General features: G+C 40.0%; 3 protein-coding genes across 4 annotated transcripts; all 3 read left to right on the forward strand.

The window, feature by feature from the left end:
• Positions 1-853: 853 nt before the first annotated feature.
• On the forward strand, positions 854-10,753 carry LOC120448216 (proton-coupled amino acid transporter-like protein pathetic). 2 transcript variants are annotated; one of them, XM_039630096.2, is made up of 7 exons: positions 854-1,005; positions 6,589-6,639; positions 6,717-6,781; positions 8,479-8,574; positions 8,638-8,788; positions 8,851-9,765; positions 9,831-10,753. In XM_039630096.2, the coding sequence occupies exons 2-7, from the start codon at positions 6,625-6,627 to the stop codon at positions 10,002-10,004; spliced, it is 1,416 nt and encodes a 471-aa protein (XP_039486030.1). In that variant the 5' UTR covers positions 854-1,005; positions 6,589-6,624; the 3' UTR covers positions 10,005-10,753. The 2 variants fall into 2 exon arrangements, with proteins under 2 accessions (XP_039486030.1, XP_039486029.1); XM_039630095.1 differs by lacking the exons at positions 854-1,005; positions 6,589-6,639; positions 6,717-6,781 and adding an exon at positions 8,280-8,403.
• Positions 10,754-13,538: 2,785 nt separating this feature from the next.
• Positions 13,539-16,203, forward strand: LOC120449780. The gene is made up of 5 exons (XM_039632420.1): positions 13,539-13,987; positions 14,059-14,211; positions 14,934-15,183; positions 15,251-15,435; positions 15,507-16,203. The coding sequence occupies exons 1-5, from the start codon at positions 13,886-13,888 to the stop codon at positions 15,573-15,575; spliced, it is 759 nt and encodes a 252-aa protein (XP_039488354.1). The 5' UTR covers positions 13,539-13,885; the 3' UTR covers positions 15,576-16,203.
• A 172-nt stretch (positions 16,204-16,375) lies between these two features.
• On the forward strand, positions 16,376-17,629 carry LOC120449781. The gene is made up of 3 exons (XM_039632421.1): positions 16,376-16,662; positions 17,111-17,451; positions 17,513-17,629. Exons 1-3 carry the CDS (start codon positions 16,588-16,590, stop codon positions 17,619-17,621), a joined length of 525 nt encoding a protein of 174 aa, XP_039488355.1. The 5' UTR covers positions 16,376-16,587; the 3' UTR covers positions 17,622-17,629.
• The last annotated feature ends 257 nt before the right edge of the window (positions 17,630-17,886 follow it).

Below are 17,886 nucleotides of genomic sequence, written 5' to 3' on the forward strand. Positions count from 1 at the left end.
TGTCAAGAATTATTTAATACTGCATAGCCTTATGCGTACTATCTATCTCTCGATGATAATAAATCCATGATAAGAAGTTAGTACCGAGTTCATTAAAGAGCAATACAAAATTCTAAGAGCTCCCTAAGCTTTGGTTTATAATGACTGATACACTTTAATCCTGAACATGCCAACCCAACCTGATATTTTAAATATCATTTGTACATATCTTCTTCGCTGCTTATTTGGATGCTCTGCGTAATTGGTTTATTCGCATATCGCAAATAATTGATAAGTGACAAAAATGACTTGCGAAAATAAAACCGGTTCCGTGCTAAAGTGAATTTCATCTATAGAAAGTTGTAGAACGATGACGTATTCGAACATGAGCAGATAAAAAGTATTATTGAACATCGTGAGAGAGCAACAACTTGGATAAGTACGTATGCACTGTGGTTCATGTACTCGATTCCCAGAACTTTAATTGCTGATGCAATGATGTTTATACATTTCTTGCAAGGATCTTACCGCTTCTACCCGCACCGCACTCCAACTTTAAAGTTTCGTGTTTCCAACGAGCTTGAAACAATAGAGATTGCCACGCTTATGAAAGCCCATCTTAGATTTCGTCATCCAAATGAAGCAGAAGGAAGAGGCCCTTGCCCTTAAGGATTTGCTGAATATACATACATCTCTCGCTTGCTCTTCTTAAATTCAGCGCATCCTGCCGCTGTCCCTGTCGTTCGTTGTCACTTATTCAATTTTTGCTTCTCTTTCCCGCTCTCTTATCTTAGTTTGCCGGCTTTCTCTCTTTTGCGTTTCCGTACTCGAGAGAGCGCGAGTATTTAAGCAGCGACTGTATATATATTTACAGTAGATGTTCTTTGGTTTTCGCGCAGTAGACACCGGTTTTTTGTGCCGTGGCAGGTAGCTTCGATTTTTATACTGTCTGAACTGTGGGCATTATTGCAACGTTTAATTGGCCAAAAGTCGATCGACCATCGGCCGGAAAGAAGGAACAAATAAGTAAGCGTTTACGAAAAACCAGAATTTCGAATCTAAATTGCAGTACAGTCGTCGGATTTAAGGCAAGGGAAACGGAAAGGGTGTGAAGCACATGGCGGAGACACAGAAAAAATTGGGTTTGTCTGAAAATAGCAGAGGCAGAGACAGAGGCAGAGTGCAACCGACTCGCACACATGTGTTATGTATTCAAAAAACCTTCGAATGGAAGCCGCGAAAAAGTATAGAATTCAATGATATTGTCAAAAAAATGTTGTGATGTGCTGTTCAGTGTAGGTGAGAACCACAAAAGCAGACGAAAAACAAAAAAACGGGGAAAAAAAGCGGCTTCAGCGAACCAGAAATAGTTGAAGTGACAATTATAACCACAATTAAAAACCGAAACCTTTTCATAAAACTCGACAAATAACGGGACACGTGTGCAATTGCGACGTCGACGTAAAACGAACACGTTGCACCTGTCCCGTTATTTGCATTACGGCTTTCTACATTTTCTACCAATTAAATGTAGATACATACATATGTATATTTTCGGGCAGTTTTAAAGAAAATACGTTTTTCTTTAGTCATGAATGGAACATAAGCATGCCCGCGCTTTTTGCTGCACTTATAGTACATGTGCGTTAGTTCAATGGCTGCGAATTGGAATAGGTTTCCCTCCATTTGACTTGCTGATGCTCCACGTTTCTTGCTAAATTTCAATACGTAATTTACCTATAATTGAGCACTTAGCCAAGGGAAAGTTTCCCCCAATGCCAAACACTTAATTTACTGGTGGAAGAGCACAGAAAACAGAAAATAAAGTGGATTACTATCATAGTGGTCTGAACACACGTCAATGCAACTGCCTCACCAACACTCAATTGCTGCACCCACACACACACACACACACCCACACCCACCCACTTTCAGACCGATCCGAACTGAGTCATCAAGGACATGGCCAAAAGGAACGCCGGCCAAAATGGGATGGGTGCACTGAGAGAAATGTGCATCCAAGATTCTCCTTCTGCCTGAAAGCTTTGTTCGTTCCTTCAAGTCATGTAACGCCAATAATTCTGGGTTCCATACGATTAAATGTATATTTAATTGTTAATGCCATGACATTTGATCAAAATGCCAATTATTAGCTCACACTGTATTTGTATCTCTGCATTTTTACCGACCGAGGTGTGCCTGATTTGGCCATATCTTTAGGATGTAACCATTTACCCACCCTTCGCGCTCATTTTCTGTTTGTGTTATTGATTTTGTTGCTATTGTCGCTGTTGGTAATTAGCATAACAGAAATTTACAAGCACAAGTCAAAGACGCAGTAAAACTGTGACGTCAGAGACTGGAGTCCACGTCAAAAGCAAGTACCAAAACGGGCGGGAAAGGGAAAGAGAAAGGTGCTGGGCAGAAAGAGATGGGAGGCATGTACGTGGGTGCAACATGTTGATTGCGTGGGCGGCCTTCAAGCCATTTGACATATTCCAAGAATAAATCTGATTTACATATCTTACGATTTGGGGATTAGGAATTTATACGAGTTTTTAACACACGATTTTAGCGTGGAATAGAAATTCTCTTTTCGGAATCCGATATAACAGGTTCATACCCTTTTCTTATTATCATTCAAAAACATGTCTTTTTGCTTTCCATTCTTGCATTCTTGCTGTCCATCGCCTTCACTAATTTGCACACATGTGCACCATTTGCGATGCAAACATTGCCAGCAGATGCAGACACTACACTTGGCCGCCTTCCTTCCTTTCTTTCAGTTGCCTCAATCGACTGACCGGACAGAAACTGATTATTTTTAGACGCACCTAGTTTCCGTAGCACCTGAGGTCGTTTTTGTTATCAGTTTGCCATTTTTACCTTCTTAAATCGATTGGACCATTGAACGGCAGCTCGATAAACACTTTACCATCAAAAAGTGCCGTGGAAAACAATTACCAAAAATACAGTCCAATAAAGCGAAATACGCATTCATATCGACGCCCATTATCTAAAACGATAATGTGACCTTTGTGGCGGTTTGTTTGGCTTTTATATCAGGACTCATATTATGCAACAACCGCATGCAAACTCTCCAATTGCTGGTAATTATTTTAAACAACTCGAGCAGCAAGGAAAATTGCATTTGCTTCTGTAGATAACACGACACAACAGATAGTTACCAGGTTTTTTTGACTCGTGTGTTCGTTTTACGTAGAACACCATTGGAAGCTCTATTGAATCAGCAGTTTAACTTTTAAGACGACGCCAGTACCCCTATTCACATGCATATGGAGTCTAAAACCTTTATTCTAATGACGTAAATGTCAAACAGATCGAAAATCTTTGACGTCCGAAAGCAGCTGCTTAAATATTTTTAGAGATTTCAAGATTTGTAAAGAGGATTTACCAAACACAAATTTTTTTAAAAGAAATTAGAAGTATTTGGAGCAACCGGGAAAAAAGGAACTACCCTTCACTATATTTCCTGTACTTTTATCAGAAATTTCTGCAGACATGTACTACATTGTTATCGCAACTACAGTTATCGCAACCTTGTTCGCTTTCAAGAATCATGTTCCACTATCTTCAAAATTCTTTAAAAACCCCAACCGAATTGCTGAACTCGCAATTTACAGAAACATGATTCCCCAAAGTAAACATGCAAACGTAACACCGAAAAGGGGGGAAATCGCACACTGTTTCGTTGATAACTCACTAGATAAGGAGTGTCAACTTTCCCATTCCAAAAAAACACCAAGTAGCAATTGCATTCCACGCGTACAAATTAAGAACCTAAAACTTTTGGCTGACGAAATGCCTGAAAAGCTTTGCAGCTTGAACTTGGGTCTAAATATAAACCAAATCTTCTAAGAATAAAAGAATTGTATTATGCTTACGCAAAATTTCCAAAAGAATGACTGTATTATGTGTAGCAGACTTGGTGTGCTTTCCCACATGCCCATTCTTATGATTCAGACCTTACAATATTCAAGGGTGATAACCATATAAAATTGACCAAATGCCGAAGCTATTAGGGTTCACTTGCCATGTTGTACATATAAATATATAAATATAAATGCACAGCGACGAAGGCGAAAAACGTGGTTTTCACTTAAGGCCGAGGGGCTCGACCGGGTTGTTTTTCGCTATATAGTAGGTACCTATGTAGTCGAGATGCTGCTGAATATAGTAGGGAAATGAGAGTTTAAGAGAAACGCAGTCAGTGGTTGGAAATATAAAGAGTTTATTTATATGCCAGATGTGCTGCAGCTGCATGTTCGCACGCTTGCATGCCACAAACAGGATTCTTTGTTTTCATTCAGCATAACTTTTCGTAGAAATAGTGCAGCGTTACTTTCCCGAGATTCTTGAAATTATTTGCATTTTGTTATTCAAGGTTCTAGTTTGGTTTTTAGTGATTTGTCACGTTTGGCAGGCAGATGATAATTGACTGAGATCAAATATATAATATTATATGCATATATAGAAATGTTTTCTATAACAATATATTTTCTCAAAGATGTGCGAACTAACAAAGTGACAATTTGCTTGAAAACAGTGAAACATTGGTAAAATTAATTACAGTGTTGATCATACTTTATGCTTGATAAAGTGGTAAACTACCTAATGATAAACTGAACAGCTAAATACACTGTTGTGTAAGGATAGTAATAATTAAAAAATACTTTTGTGCCATGTGATATTATTGTTTATCCTTTATACTATTATAAGTAATAGTATCAATGCACAGGGCAACGAACTTGCGATCGTGTAAACTTTACGCTGCAAAGTTAAAAGTAAAGAAAAGAGTGAAATCGCACGAACATCTGACAAATTTCAATTGAAATGATGCAATCGATTTATTTTTCGGCAATTCCCGTGCCTTGTAATTGCTCCCAATGGCGGATCGGTTTGTCTATCTTTCAGTGCGATTTTAGCCAAGTCATGATCTTTGCTCACGCAACCGAAATAAATGATAATGCCGACACGACTACCTATATATATGATGTAGATCCGATAAATCGGATTAGCCAGTTTGCACTGGTTTTTGGGGCAAAAATAGTGCAAAACTATGTATGCGATAAGAGCAAACATTTGGCATGACAAGCATCAAGCGGCAAGCACCTACAACTAAAAATATAGAACCAAAACCAAAACTAAAACAAAACACTACCAAATGTGTGCCAAGTTTTATTTTCATTTTTTTTTTCGTTTGCTTCTTCACTGGGTGAAGGCTCTTTACTCGTCTGTGTTGCCAAAATATTGTGTGTGCCTCACGCAGTTATTGCGTTCCCAATATAACTGATTCATTCATTGAGCGATATGGCTGGTCGATGTTGTGATCCCATATCTTATCGTGGCTATTGAGTGGTATGTGCGTGATTTCGCTATGACGCTTCGCTTAGATAACGTAATATATGGAACCGATTCCAATTTCAATTGCCTTTGCCTTTGGCTTTTGCCTTTGACTACGGCCACCTTTCATCGGCTGTAAATGGCTGTAAAAGTCAGCTATAATAGCTTCGCTGGGCTGCCCCTCTTCAGAGGGCTTATCTCCGGCATTCCCCGAATCCCCCGGGAACAGAGGTCAGGCCAAGTCAAGTGGGGGTCATTCAACCTTGTTGCGAAATCCGACGAATATGCGGCGCGAAACATGGCCAAAACAAACTACCAAATTACCATATATACGCATATACATACATCAATGTATAAGATATTCGAAACTGTCTACGCAGCGTCTGAGTGCTGGAAAATGATATGCAAACGTGGAAAGAAAATAATAAATATATCATTTGTCATTCGGCGAGAAAGTCGCAATATAACCCCCAATCCGATACCTCGGATCGGAGGTATCTTAAAATGGCCCATCAGTGCCCTAGAGAACTCATTTGGGGGCCAGTGCAAAGTACGAAATTCCACCCACAAAGCACATACTCGAAATGTTATTTACTGTGTGAAATATGGCACATGTGACTGGGATTTGAGGGATTAATAATAGAACGGGGATACAAAAGGCCGAAACGCAAAAGGAAAAACCAATTAACCGAAATATGTCATCGAGAACACACAATACTTGCGGAACTCAAATGACTAAAAATAGAAAGCATTAGAGAAGGTTTTTAAATGAAGCAAATTATGTTCAATTTGCATACAAATTGCCAAAAGAAATGCCTTCGCATTTTTACACGAATTTATGTCCGTAAATTGAAGACAGTCGCCTTCAAATTGAAAGTGAATCGCACAAAACAATTAGCAGGCAATTGAACTTTTGCATATTGGAATATTTCAGTCAAAAAACGCAGACAATTAAATCAAATCAAATCAAGAGATGCATTCTGTTCGTTTACTGAATAATAAATGGAATTCTATTAGTTTGGCTCTGGAAAAATCCAGTTTGAGAAATTGAAATTGTCTGGGCGCCACAATTCCAATTTAAATTCATTATTAAATCAATGGCGAAGTGCTTGTTTTACACAGAACGCAATGCGATCACAAGTGGTGATCAATTGGCAATTAATTCATTTTAAAGTATTGTGATCTTTGGATATGATTGATACCCAACAATAGCTAATAATATTTTCCCGTCTGATCTCGTTGCAGTTTGTACACTAAGGGAAAAAAGAAGCGGCTTTCATAATGGTTAACATTGTGGTGAGTACAACATTCCTGGAAGCCCCATTGAGCAATTACCTATACTCATTGTTGGAACTTTCTTTTGGACCTTTTAGGATAGCGGGTCGAAGCATGCGCCCCAGGAAATGGAGCAATTCCTGACCGGCGAGGAAAAAGTCATGTGAGTATCTCATCCGTTCAATGGGCTAAAAATATGTCGGCGGCCAAATTGCCGGCGTGGCATGTCTGCCAATTAAGTTTACGAGTAGATTAGTGTCTCTATGTCGCTAATTGGCCTTTGATGTGGCGACTGTAGTCTAAATTGAGACTACAACCGCTTTGTAAGAGTTTAAAGCCAGGCACTCCGACACGAGCAGCTCAGATTGATTAAAATTATCAGTTAGCTTGAAGGAGGGGATCTGCATTGAGTTATTAAAATATTAGACGTTAGACGTCTAGTCTAACTTGAGGTCACTCATGATAGCCAGGTTGAGCTTCCCATATAGATAAACGTGTAATCAGCCAGGCTCATGCCTTCTAATATGCACAAATCACGTAAGCACCTGTCAAGGCCTAATGTAAATTCCTACCTTATAAAACGCAATACCAGCGAATTAAACCCCAATCCAGTTACGTACTAATGCTCGTAATATGGTGAGTTATCTCCCAAGCTCAAGGTGCTTTCACAAAATGTTTATACACCAAAATATATTTACTCATCCATCTGCTGACGTTGGTCCAGTATCGATTTTCCTGATCTGCCTTCACATGCAAATATTATTGTTTCGAATGCAAATGTGCAAAACAGTTTAAACGAATGGAAAATGCATTAAATAAATGACAAATTTTACGACAATATACAGCTTGCACACGTGTAGGCATTTCCTTATTTAAAAAAAAAAAACAAAAGATTACTTGGTATGTAAATGTAGATTTAACTTTGCTCTTGTCACTCAAACACTTGTTTTGATGACGTTGCAGTACTTATAGATTTAACAGTACATAGTTGATAACCTGCGCGTTGCTCTTGAACTGATAGGAATTTAATAAATGGAAAAAATATAGCAATTCTATTCATTCATTCTATACTCAGTAATTAGCAGTAGTCGTGTGGTAAAATGATCTGCCATTGGGATGATCTACATCCGGTACTTGTTGGAATGACTATTCGCAATTGAAACTAGCTAAAAGTATTGGTTGTAGTTACATTTAGCGAAGAGTGGAAACATTTTAAAAATACATTTTTAACAATTCTAAAAGTTTCTTTATTTTGACAAATTCCAAAGTCGAGCTTAAATTAGGAAGTACATTTACAATAAGTTATAATACAATAAGTTATAAACTTTAGGTCTATAAATTTCATTGCATACAATGGGGCGCGCTTGAAACGGGGAGCCAATAAATATTTAAAGCATAAAGCCAGGCTGAATTCGCGCCTATTGTGTTTCTTTTATGGCTGATGCAACTGAATTGGCAATCCGAGTCAGTCACTCTGGAATGAATACGAGTCCATAGATTCCGTCAATTGGCCAGACCAGGCCAATCAGAGACGGGCTGACCAAATTCAGCAGCAGTTTTTTCATTCCATTTTACCCGATCAACATTAAGTTACAAGTGTAGTATTTTGAGCCGACGGTTGCACGACAAGTGTAATTGCAGATGCAGCAATTCCTTGGCAAGAGAATTTCACTGTCAGCATATAAGAAACCGCTTCGATTCCATGTCGAGTTTTAGTTGTGTACAGACGATCGTTTCAATCGGCATGACTATGAGCGACTTAGAACCCACAAATGTGGAATTGAGGTGGCCATCTATAGAGGCATCAGCCCCCAAAAAAGATATCCCTAACTAATGCTTTTGTTTTCATTGATCTTTTAGGTACAAAATCCAACCCCGCAAGTCGGATACCGAGCAGGCCTTGTCTGGAAATGACTTCGATCCCTTCGCGTTGCGGGACAATCCACATCCCACAACGTAAGTAGCTCTGTTTTCTTGGATTTTTGAATTCCTAATAAGTATTCACTTGTTTCCCTATAGCGATAGTGAAACTCTCACGCATTTGCTTAAGGCCTCCTTGGGAACCGGTATCCTGGGCATGCCATTTGCTTTTATGTGCTCTGGTCTTGTTATGGGAATCTTCTGCACCATTTTCACCGCCATTATTTGCACGCACTGCAGTTACGTGTTGGTAAGTAAAATCCAAATGCACAAGTAACAATTTATTAAATATTTTTTATAACAACGTTATAGGTAAAATGCGGACACAAGCTGTACTACAGAACTCGCCGTACCAAGATGACCTTTGCCGAGATTGCCGAATCTGCGTTCCTAAAAGGACCCAAATGGTGCCGGGGCTTCGCGCCGGTGGCCAAGTTCTCCATCCTGTTTGGTCTGTTCCTGACGTACTTTGGCACCTGCTCGGTGTACACGGTAATTGTCGCATCGAACTTTCAGCAGTTGATTGGCTACTGGACGGGATCACCGGTGTCGCTGCGAATGCTTATTTGCGTATTGCTGGTGCCCTTGATCCTGATTGCCTGGGTGCCAAATCTGAAGTACCTGGCGCCCGTCTCGATGGTGGCCAATGTTTTCATGGGCCTGGGACTGGGCATTACGTTCTACTATCTGGTCCAGGATCTGCCATCAGTGGAAGAACGCGAGTCCGTCGTTTTGAGCACATTGCCGCAGTTCTTTTCGATCACCATCTTTGCGATGGAGGCCATCGGTGTGGTTATGCCACTGGAGAACAACATGAAGACGCCACGGAGCATCCTCGGAATCTGCGGTGTGCTCAGCAAGGGCATGTCCGGCGTGACCCTTATTTATATGCTGCTGGGATTCCTTGGATATTTGCGTTACGGTAACGCCACCGAGGAGAGTATCGCCCTGAATTTGCCTATCAAGGACTACGCAGCCCAGGCGGTGAAGGTGCTCATTTCGCTGGCCGTATACTGCACATTTGGACTGCAGTTCTTTGTGTGCTTGGAGATCCTGTGGGATGGCATTAAGGAGAAGTGCAAGAAGCGCCCAACATTGGTCAATTATGTGCTGCGCACGGTGCTGGTTACCGCTGCCGTTGTTCTGGCCGTGGCTGTTCCTACAATTGGCCCATTTATGGGTCTCATCGGTGCCTTCTGCTTCTCCATTCTAGGATTGATCTTCCCGGTAAGTCAAAGACATCACTAGTTCAATTATATCAACAAGTAAATATATATATTTTCAATTTGTAGGTTGCCATTGAGCTGATTGTCCATTGGGAGGAAGGTTTTGGTAAATACAACTGGATCCTGTGGAAAAACGTATTGATCACGTTGTGCGGCATTGGTGCCCTCGTGTTTGGCACCCAGGCAGCCATCAAGGATATTGTAAAAGCCTACAGTAGTACTGAACAAGTTGGAGAATAGATACTTTACAACATAGGAGAGAGGCTCCGCTTCCTAGATAAAATCTAACTATTGTTAGATGTAAAACTGCGCCCACATTTTGTACATTTTGTCTGTTGCTTAGTGTGTCTGTTTTTCAATTTGCCGTTTTAGTACACCTGCGATTATATAATGTAGAAAGTAAGTTAATTGATAGCCATTCAGAAGCACTTTTAGAACAGCTCTGAACGATTCAAGCAGCATACAAACTGAAAAATTACTAAGTGCACTTTAATAGTTTCCTATTGATTTTAATACAATTAGTATGAGGCTATAAAAGGACTTAGGTATTATCTGGCCCCAAACTAGCTGCACTCCTCGCAAAACCCCCACCCCTTTTCTCTGTTCTAAAATAGTATTACTCTAAAAGCAAGAAACCAAAACTGAATTCATATTATCATGCCTTTCCCACTTTTACTTTGTTCCGTAGCCATTGATTTGCCTACACTATTTAAAATTTTAGCATGTTTAGTTTGTAAGCGTAAGAATTAAGATTGCAAAGCCTATTTTGCAATCAATCAGTTCCAAATATGTTGAGCTAAATTACTCAGAGAATACAATTTTTATACGAAATCTAGCCGAGAAATAAGTTACATTGAATTGCCCCGATATTCACTATATGTAAACATATTTTTTTGTTGTCTACACATTTTTGTATTTTAATTATAGCTATTAAAGAGAAATACTTAGCGAAACTATCAAGTAAATAAATCAAGAAATACAAGTTGAAACATTTTATTTTTGCATTTAAAATTCTGTCTGTACACGAAGCAGATTTGTATTTGTAACATGATGAAAAGTTCGAGCCGCAGAATTATCTGTCATCTGTACATATGTATATTGATATGAACGCAACGAGTTCTAAGTATATCTGCCCAAGAAAAGTATTTAGAGTTGTCCATGTTACATATTTAGAAAAACAAAGATTGATATGAATGTTTACTTTTTTGAAAAATGTTTAAAGTTTAAACCAAACAAAGATATAAATTATACACGAAAATAAAAAGATATTCGAGAATGTCAACTGAAAAAAAGGCCTTTTTACTTATTTCGAAATGTAACGCAAATGATCAATTAGGTAACTAATTGTATCATTTTCAATTACCTACCGACGTGACCCTGAACTTCTCTTGCCATTTCTGGCCTGCGGGTTCAACGCGTGGCACTTGCGCAGATCATTTCGGAATATCCATACGCTGAATGGCCAAAACCGAAAAACCTGATCGAGCAACTTCAATTACCAAGTGAACAGTCATTTGTTAATTGGTAACAAGTGCACAATGGACAAGGGGCGCATCGAATTCGTTTTGTTGATGTTATTTTCACCGAAATTGCTTGTACGATCTCCCACACAAAAATAAAGCCCACAAGTTCAAACATTCGACACTATGGGCAATTGAACTCGACTTTTGGCCAATTAGGTAACCTCCAAGGCAAAGATGTGGTCCACAAGCCGGGCACGATCGCTTTGCTTCGGAGATCGAGTAGATGTCAGATCGTGGTCGTGGTCTTGGTGGTGCTGGTGATGATGGTGGTATTGGCCTGTCATCTTTCTGTGACAAGATGCGATTTGGAAAGGCCTGGGAATGACTGGTTCAGAAGAGGCAACTTTTATCCTTGACATCGAGTTTGGACCATTTGGTGATGTGAGCGAGCCCCTCCAGGAAGCTCGAATATTGGCCAATTAGCGACCGCAACCATTTGGTTTTTGGGCCAAACAATTGAAAAGCAGCATCGAACGATTAGACAAATATTTCCTATGAACATGCCCGCGGTCCAAGGCTGGTGATGATTTAAAATAATTAATCTCTAGTAGGGTCTACCCAATGGCTGGATGCTTTGTTGCATCTTGATTGAGCCAAGGTCTGAATCTTACAATCTACTAAACTGCAGAAGCTGACTCGTTTTGTTTTCTTCTCTTTTTGTTGCTTGTGTCTTTTGCAGGTCTGTCTATTGTAGTTTGTAATGTGAAACATTTTTCGGCGGCAATTGTGCAATCGGAATTGCTATGGGCCTTTTGTGTTCGGCATTTCAATCGGTCTACATTTCGTAGGCGTTCTTATCGTCATCTTATATCTTTGGTATGGAAGTACTTTCTCCCAGTTTTGCATTAAACATTTATGTTGGGTCTACTTTAACACGCCCGTGCCATATGAAATGTGCCACTACAGTGGCATATGCCTTTGGAATTTCAAACATTAAATGCGGAAGCGTGGGAATTTTGGATTTTTTGATTAGTTATGAATTGGAATAGTTACTTTCTTCAATATAGCTCAAGATTAATCAAATCTTATGTGTGAAAACCAATCATTTTTGTAAATTATTTCTTGCCTTTTAAAATTATATGTTGAATAGCTGATTAATGGATTTTTAAAAATTTTAATTTGACTATAACATGAACAATTTTCGCATTATATTTGACATGGTTTTGAGTTTTAAAAAATAAGCAGAAAATTATATTATATAAGATTTATTATAAAAGAAGGAAGCTGAAGTATAATCTTCCACTTTTAAGGCGCGTGCCCAGGAAAAAATAGAATTAATTGTAAATCCCATTATCCCCTAAGAAAGGCCTTTCAGGCATTCACCAAAAACCAATCCACTTTCACAATACCTTCAAGGCCCAATTGCCAATAAACCGCATTATTTACAGCAACTAACTCTTCTGACACGAAAAGAAAACATCAAAACCCTCTCGAGACAAATAAGCATTTCAACAGCAAGTGGCTGCCAACAACATTATGCCACACAAAAAATTACACAAATATTTAAAATAATAACGAAAACAATCAATAAATTTGAAACGTTCCGAAAAGTGTTGACTGCAGGGCGCAATCCAAAACAACTGCCAATGGGCAAAAACAAAAGGTTCGGAGCATCGAGGCAAGTCGAACCAATCCAATTCAGCCATTCACTTTCGAGGCAAGGAAAAGGTTGTAGTGCTACCATAAAAAATTGCCATGTCCAAGAAACCGGCGTAATTATGTATAACAAAGATGTACGCGAACGACCAGCAAGGGATCTCCGCGAGACTTTCAAGTCAAGTAGCCGACCCATCATCCCACTATTAATTCGAATTTGTATTTGTATTTTGGTTTTTGGATTTCGGTTTTTGGTTATTGGTCTTGGGTTTTTGGAAGGGGGCATAGAGATTAATTGAGGCAATTTGGCTAAAACGATTTTGCTGCCACTTCCAGCTAAAACCGCAAATAAAACTAACTATAGCAAGAAGTTGGTAATATTAAGTACGTGCCAAGTAAAAGCAATGGAAAATCATTCAGTGTTTCAGAGCCTAAAAAGTAAATACGACTGCTCGCTATGCTTTTCACGATGATAATGACAGTGGTGATCACGATGATGATGATAATGGCGATAATGATGATGAGCGCGTCGGCAGAAAACAACGACGTCGGCAGAGGGCACCCGCTAGTGGAGATCGGTCTTATGCATTTGCATTCATTATGTTTGGCACCGTCGACGCGACCACAACGTAACTCCCAGATCGGTTCCGAGCATCGCGTTGTCTATAGATATAGATATAGAAATAGATATAGTATAACCGTATAACCACTTACCAGTTACCAGATTGCTTTGGCAACCGTCGTCACGTGATCGTGTCGCGATCGCTCATTCTGCTCATTCTGCTCGTCATTCATCTGTCGCCTCGTCTTGTGCAATTTGGCTGTCGAATGTGGAAGAAGAATGTCTTGCATCTGGATTTGTGTACCGAGCTCTTAACGTTTGTCTGTCGCCGTACTGTGATCTAGTGCCTTTTCAATCGATCAGCTTGACCTTTTTGAGTTCGCCGATCAGGAAATTGTTGAAATTCCACCATCATCATCATCATCACAAAATAGTGGAAAATGTCTAGCCCATGTGTGTTCCTGCTGATGGGTTTACTATATCTCTGCCTGGGTCCATCCATAACTGCCCAAGGCTCGGAATTGGCAGAGCGCAACCACAAGGTGTGTAGGCCATAGCATCGCTACTTAAAGTGTACGATCATAAATAATACTGTCGAATAACCAATTTCAAGAAACGACAAATCTATCGGGAACAAGTATTGCCACATGCGGGTGGTAAGATACCCGACACCGCCTTTGAGACGGACCGATTGTTTCTGAATCGCCTGCAGAAGGAGGGCATCGCAGTGCCAGATGGCATATTGCCCGAGCAGCGGAATCCTCAGGTAAATCTCACCGGGATGTCCTGGATTATAGCCCCTTTTTGGCCAGGGGATTGGGATAATGATCGCCCAATACGGCAGTTCAGGAAAATTTCTGTTTTCGCAAAATATCCTTTAGCAGGTGCTTTTTGATACGGTATAAAATATCCTGATAGCGAATATTCCATTCTTGGTTAAAATATAAGAAATCTAGATCCAAAATCTTGATTCCAAAAAAAATGTTTACGGAAATATCTTGTTTTTTCAAATTATTGCAAACCTCAATTCCATTAAGAGGTAAATAAGAAGTAAACATATATACATAAAAAGTTAGCAAATTAAGCACAGATCAATTAATCATTTAGTAAAGCTATTTATATATTAAGTACGTTTCGTGCGATCATTTCTCAAATTACAACCAACTGCTATGGCCAAAATCAGCATGCATTCACGTTTTAGTAGTATAAACACAAGCGTAAAGCAATTTGTAGATGGCTAAAAGTAGTATACGAACTTAATGGCTTTGATTTTACAACTGTATAATTTAAAGCATACCCCAAGCAGTAGGTAACAAAAATGGAATACTAACAAGGCAAACATGCTAAGGTGCTATTAAAATTTACGTACTAAAAGTGTCAACTTGTTGAACGTTAAACAACTCGTAAGCCAAAGTTGTCCAACAACGGACATTTAAAGGTTCACAGCCGGACAGACACTAAAATAAAACGTACTATGTTCCCATCCAGGTGTATCAGTACTACAGCAAACCCATGCGCACCGTCTTCCACATCGCACTCAGCTCGGATGGGAGGTATACGCCGCGGGAGGGACGATACCACTACCGCCAGGTGCCCACGGTGGAGACCACGTACCTGTATCCGCAGGCGGTGGGACGTCAGCACGTGGTGGTGCCGCCAAAGCACGCCTTGCCCGTCTACCGGCAGCTCCAGTTGCACAATCCGCTGCTCAACCAGGTCAAGTTGCAGCCAAAGAAGAGTGAGTAGTCGTATCTAGTGTGATTGAGGAGAGTGCACCCAAAAGGCTGAACTTCTGCCCAATTTAGTGCCCAATTTTCTGGAACTGGCGCCCACAGTTGGCAAGAGTCAGTCGCATCCACTGGCCGGATCGGCCAAGGCGCAGTCTTATCAGAATGTGAATCTGCTGCATGGTCACAGTCCGGTGCTGCCCGCTTTCAAGAAAACCTCCAGGGGCAGCAAGACCTATGTGGACAGCTATGGCACCACCCATGTGAGTCCAGACCATCTAAACCCGCAACGCTTTTATGTAATCTTCATTGGGTCTTTTGTTTTTTGATTTAGCTCTTTAGCGAGTTTGATGAGCTGCTGAACAAATTGGACCTGCAGCAAACGGGACGAAAGAATTATTAGTTTTAAAGGCAATAAAAATACCCAAAATGTAGTTGAATTTATGAATATGGCAACTGTGAGAATTATCTCCAGCCACGAGTTATGTTTACGAGTGGTTCGCATCCATTATCTAACCATGTGCATATCATTTCAAAACCTTTTGCCATACGCCCGCTCACCGTTTAGTGCATTTCCATTCCCATTCCCATGCCTGCGAGCCATTCATGCACAGAGAAAAAATGTTGTCATACTTGAGGCAAATCACATTTAAAAGCAGTATTTCGAAAGATATGTTCTTGCAACGCTATATGTGAATTTCTTTATACTTCAAATAAATACTTTTTATGTTATTAAATTATCTTGTTTAAATAACAGAAATTCATTGTAATCAAGCTGTTTTGAGATCTTAAACTTTCTAAATCCTTTAAAGTTTCTGAATGAATATGAAAACTAGATCATCATAAAAGGTAATTGCATTTTTTTTGCGTGTAGGCAGTTGCATCCATCCATCCAACCCATTGCCAACCCAAAACCCATCCACATATTGTACCATCTAAGCCTGGCCAGGTGAAATGGGAATTCATCGCTTTTAGCTAGTTAAGCGTAAACAATTTGTATCTTGCAAAATAAACCAATGCCGTAAACCCGTGCCGTACATTGTTTCATGATGGTGCATTCCCACATGAGTATCTGAGTGGTATGTATATGTATATATATCATAATTATATGGGGAGCAGGGAGCACTAAGCTCCAAGCGGTTCGTTTACTCTGGTCATAATTGAAGCAGAGCTAAGTAATTCGCCGATTTCGGAATGAAAAAAGCTTGGCCCGGCAGCTTCCAGCGCGAAAATCGAAACCGTTCCACAAATCGGATCGGTACCCTTGAAAGCTCCATGCTCAAGTGGCTGCCGCTGGGAAAACTGCAGTTCAGTGTGTTTTTCAAACCCAACTCGAGCGGTCGTCTCTGCAACTCCAAAATCTGCAAGCTACCAACTTCAAAGTAGGCGGAAAAGATACATATACTCTAAAAGAAATGATGCCAAAGCTGGGCTGTTTCTCCTTTTGGCTAATGGTCGTGATCGGAGCCGCGGTGGCCATCGAAGTTCAGGTGAGGATTGACCATCGGAACTAGAGGGTATAATTATGCTGAGGAGCGTCAATTAAGAGGAGCGTGTGCCACACCAATTGACAAAGCTCTCTGGGTGTCTTAGCCACATTCACTTTTGACCCAAAAATTGTAACATGCAATATGTGTACACTGATAGAAAAACGATGTGTCTAAAAGTGTTTAATATCACAAGTAAATGGGAAACATATTGCGGTTCTTATATATTTTCAGAATGAAAATATGCTATTAAAGAAATATTTTATTTTTGATGTCGAAATGTAAACATGATTACCGTCGTATTTAATATTTCTGTCAGTGTACATGTACCTACGAATATGGATGTAATGAGACTGTGTCAGGCGGGGATTTGGGGGCACTAAGAGCAAACCGGATTGGAGCACGAGCTGTGGCTGGTCTTATGCAATGGAAACATTTGATATGCTTACAGAAATTCGGCTATCTATTCAATCCACCGCAACCGAAACACCACCCGCAGCATCACGAGGAGAAGCAAGACCTGAACAAGATACCCGGAGTTCCGGGCGTGGACTATCCGGTGTACCATGAGGTGCCGCACACCCACTTCAGTTGCCACAATGTGCCGGCCACTCCGGGAATGTACGCCAATGTGGAGACGGGCTGCCAGGCGTACCACGTGTGCCACGATGGACGCGAAGGTGACCAGGGTGCCAAGTTCCTCTGCACCAACGGCACCATCTTCAATCAAAAGGAATTCGCCTGCGATTGGTGGTACAATGTCAAGTGCGAGGAGGCCACCAACTTTTACCAGTCAGTTGTGCTAATAGGTTATTTTTTGTGTACTTTGTTAAACTATTTACGTATTTTATAGCTTGAATGCCGATCCGGAGCACAATCCCTACTTTCCCAAAAAGAAGCCTGAGCTGGAACCCTATGCTAATGATATTCATGATGCCAGCAAGTTTCTGATACAAGCTTAAATTTATTTGTATTCTCATTTTGTTGAAGTTGTTCCACATCTTGTAAATAAAAAACATCATAAATTATCTTTCAACAGTTGAATACTGAGATTTGAACAATAAACGATCCTTAGGAATAAGAATACGTTGCATACTTTCTGGCGGCACTTTCACTTGTAGCAATTAATTATTATAAATGTTATTATATGCATATTATAATGATCTGCAACGTATCTTGGATCTTCCAAAAAAAATCGTTTTCGTTAAATTTTGAAATTTATTCAAA

This window comes from Drosophila santomea, chromosome 3L (assembly GCF_016746245.2).
Source record: "Drosophila santomea strain STO CAGO 1482 chromosome 3L, Prin_Dsan_1.1, whole genome shotgun sequence".
NCBI classification, from domain to species: Eukaryota; Metazoa; Arthropoda; class Insecta; order Diptera; family Drosophilidae; genus Drosophila; species Drosophila santomea.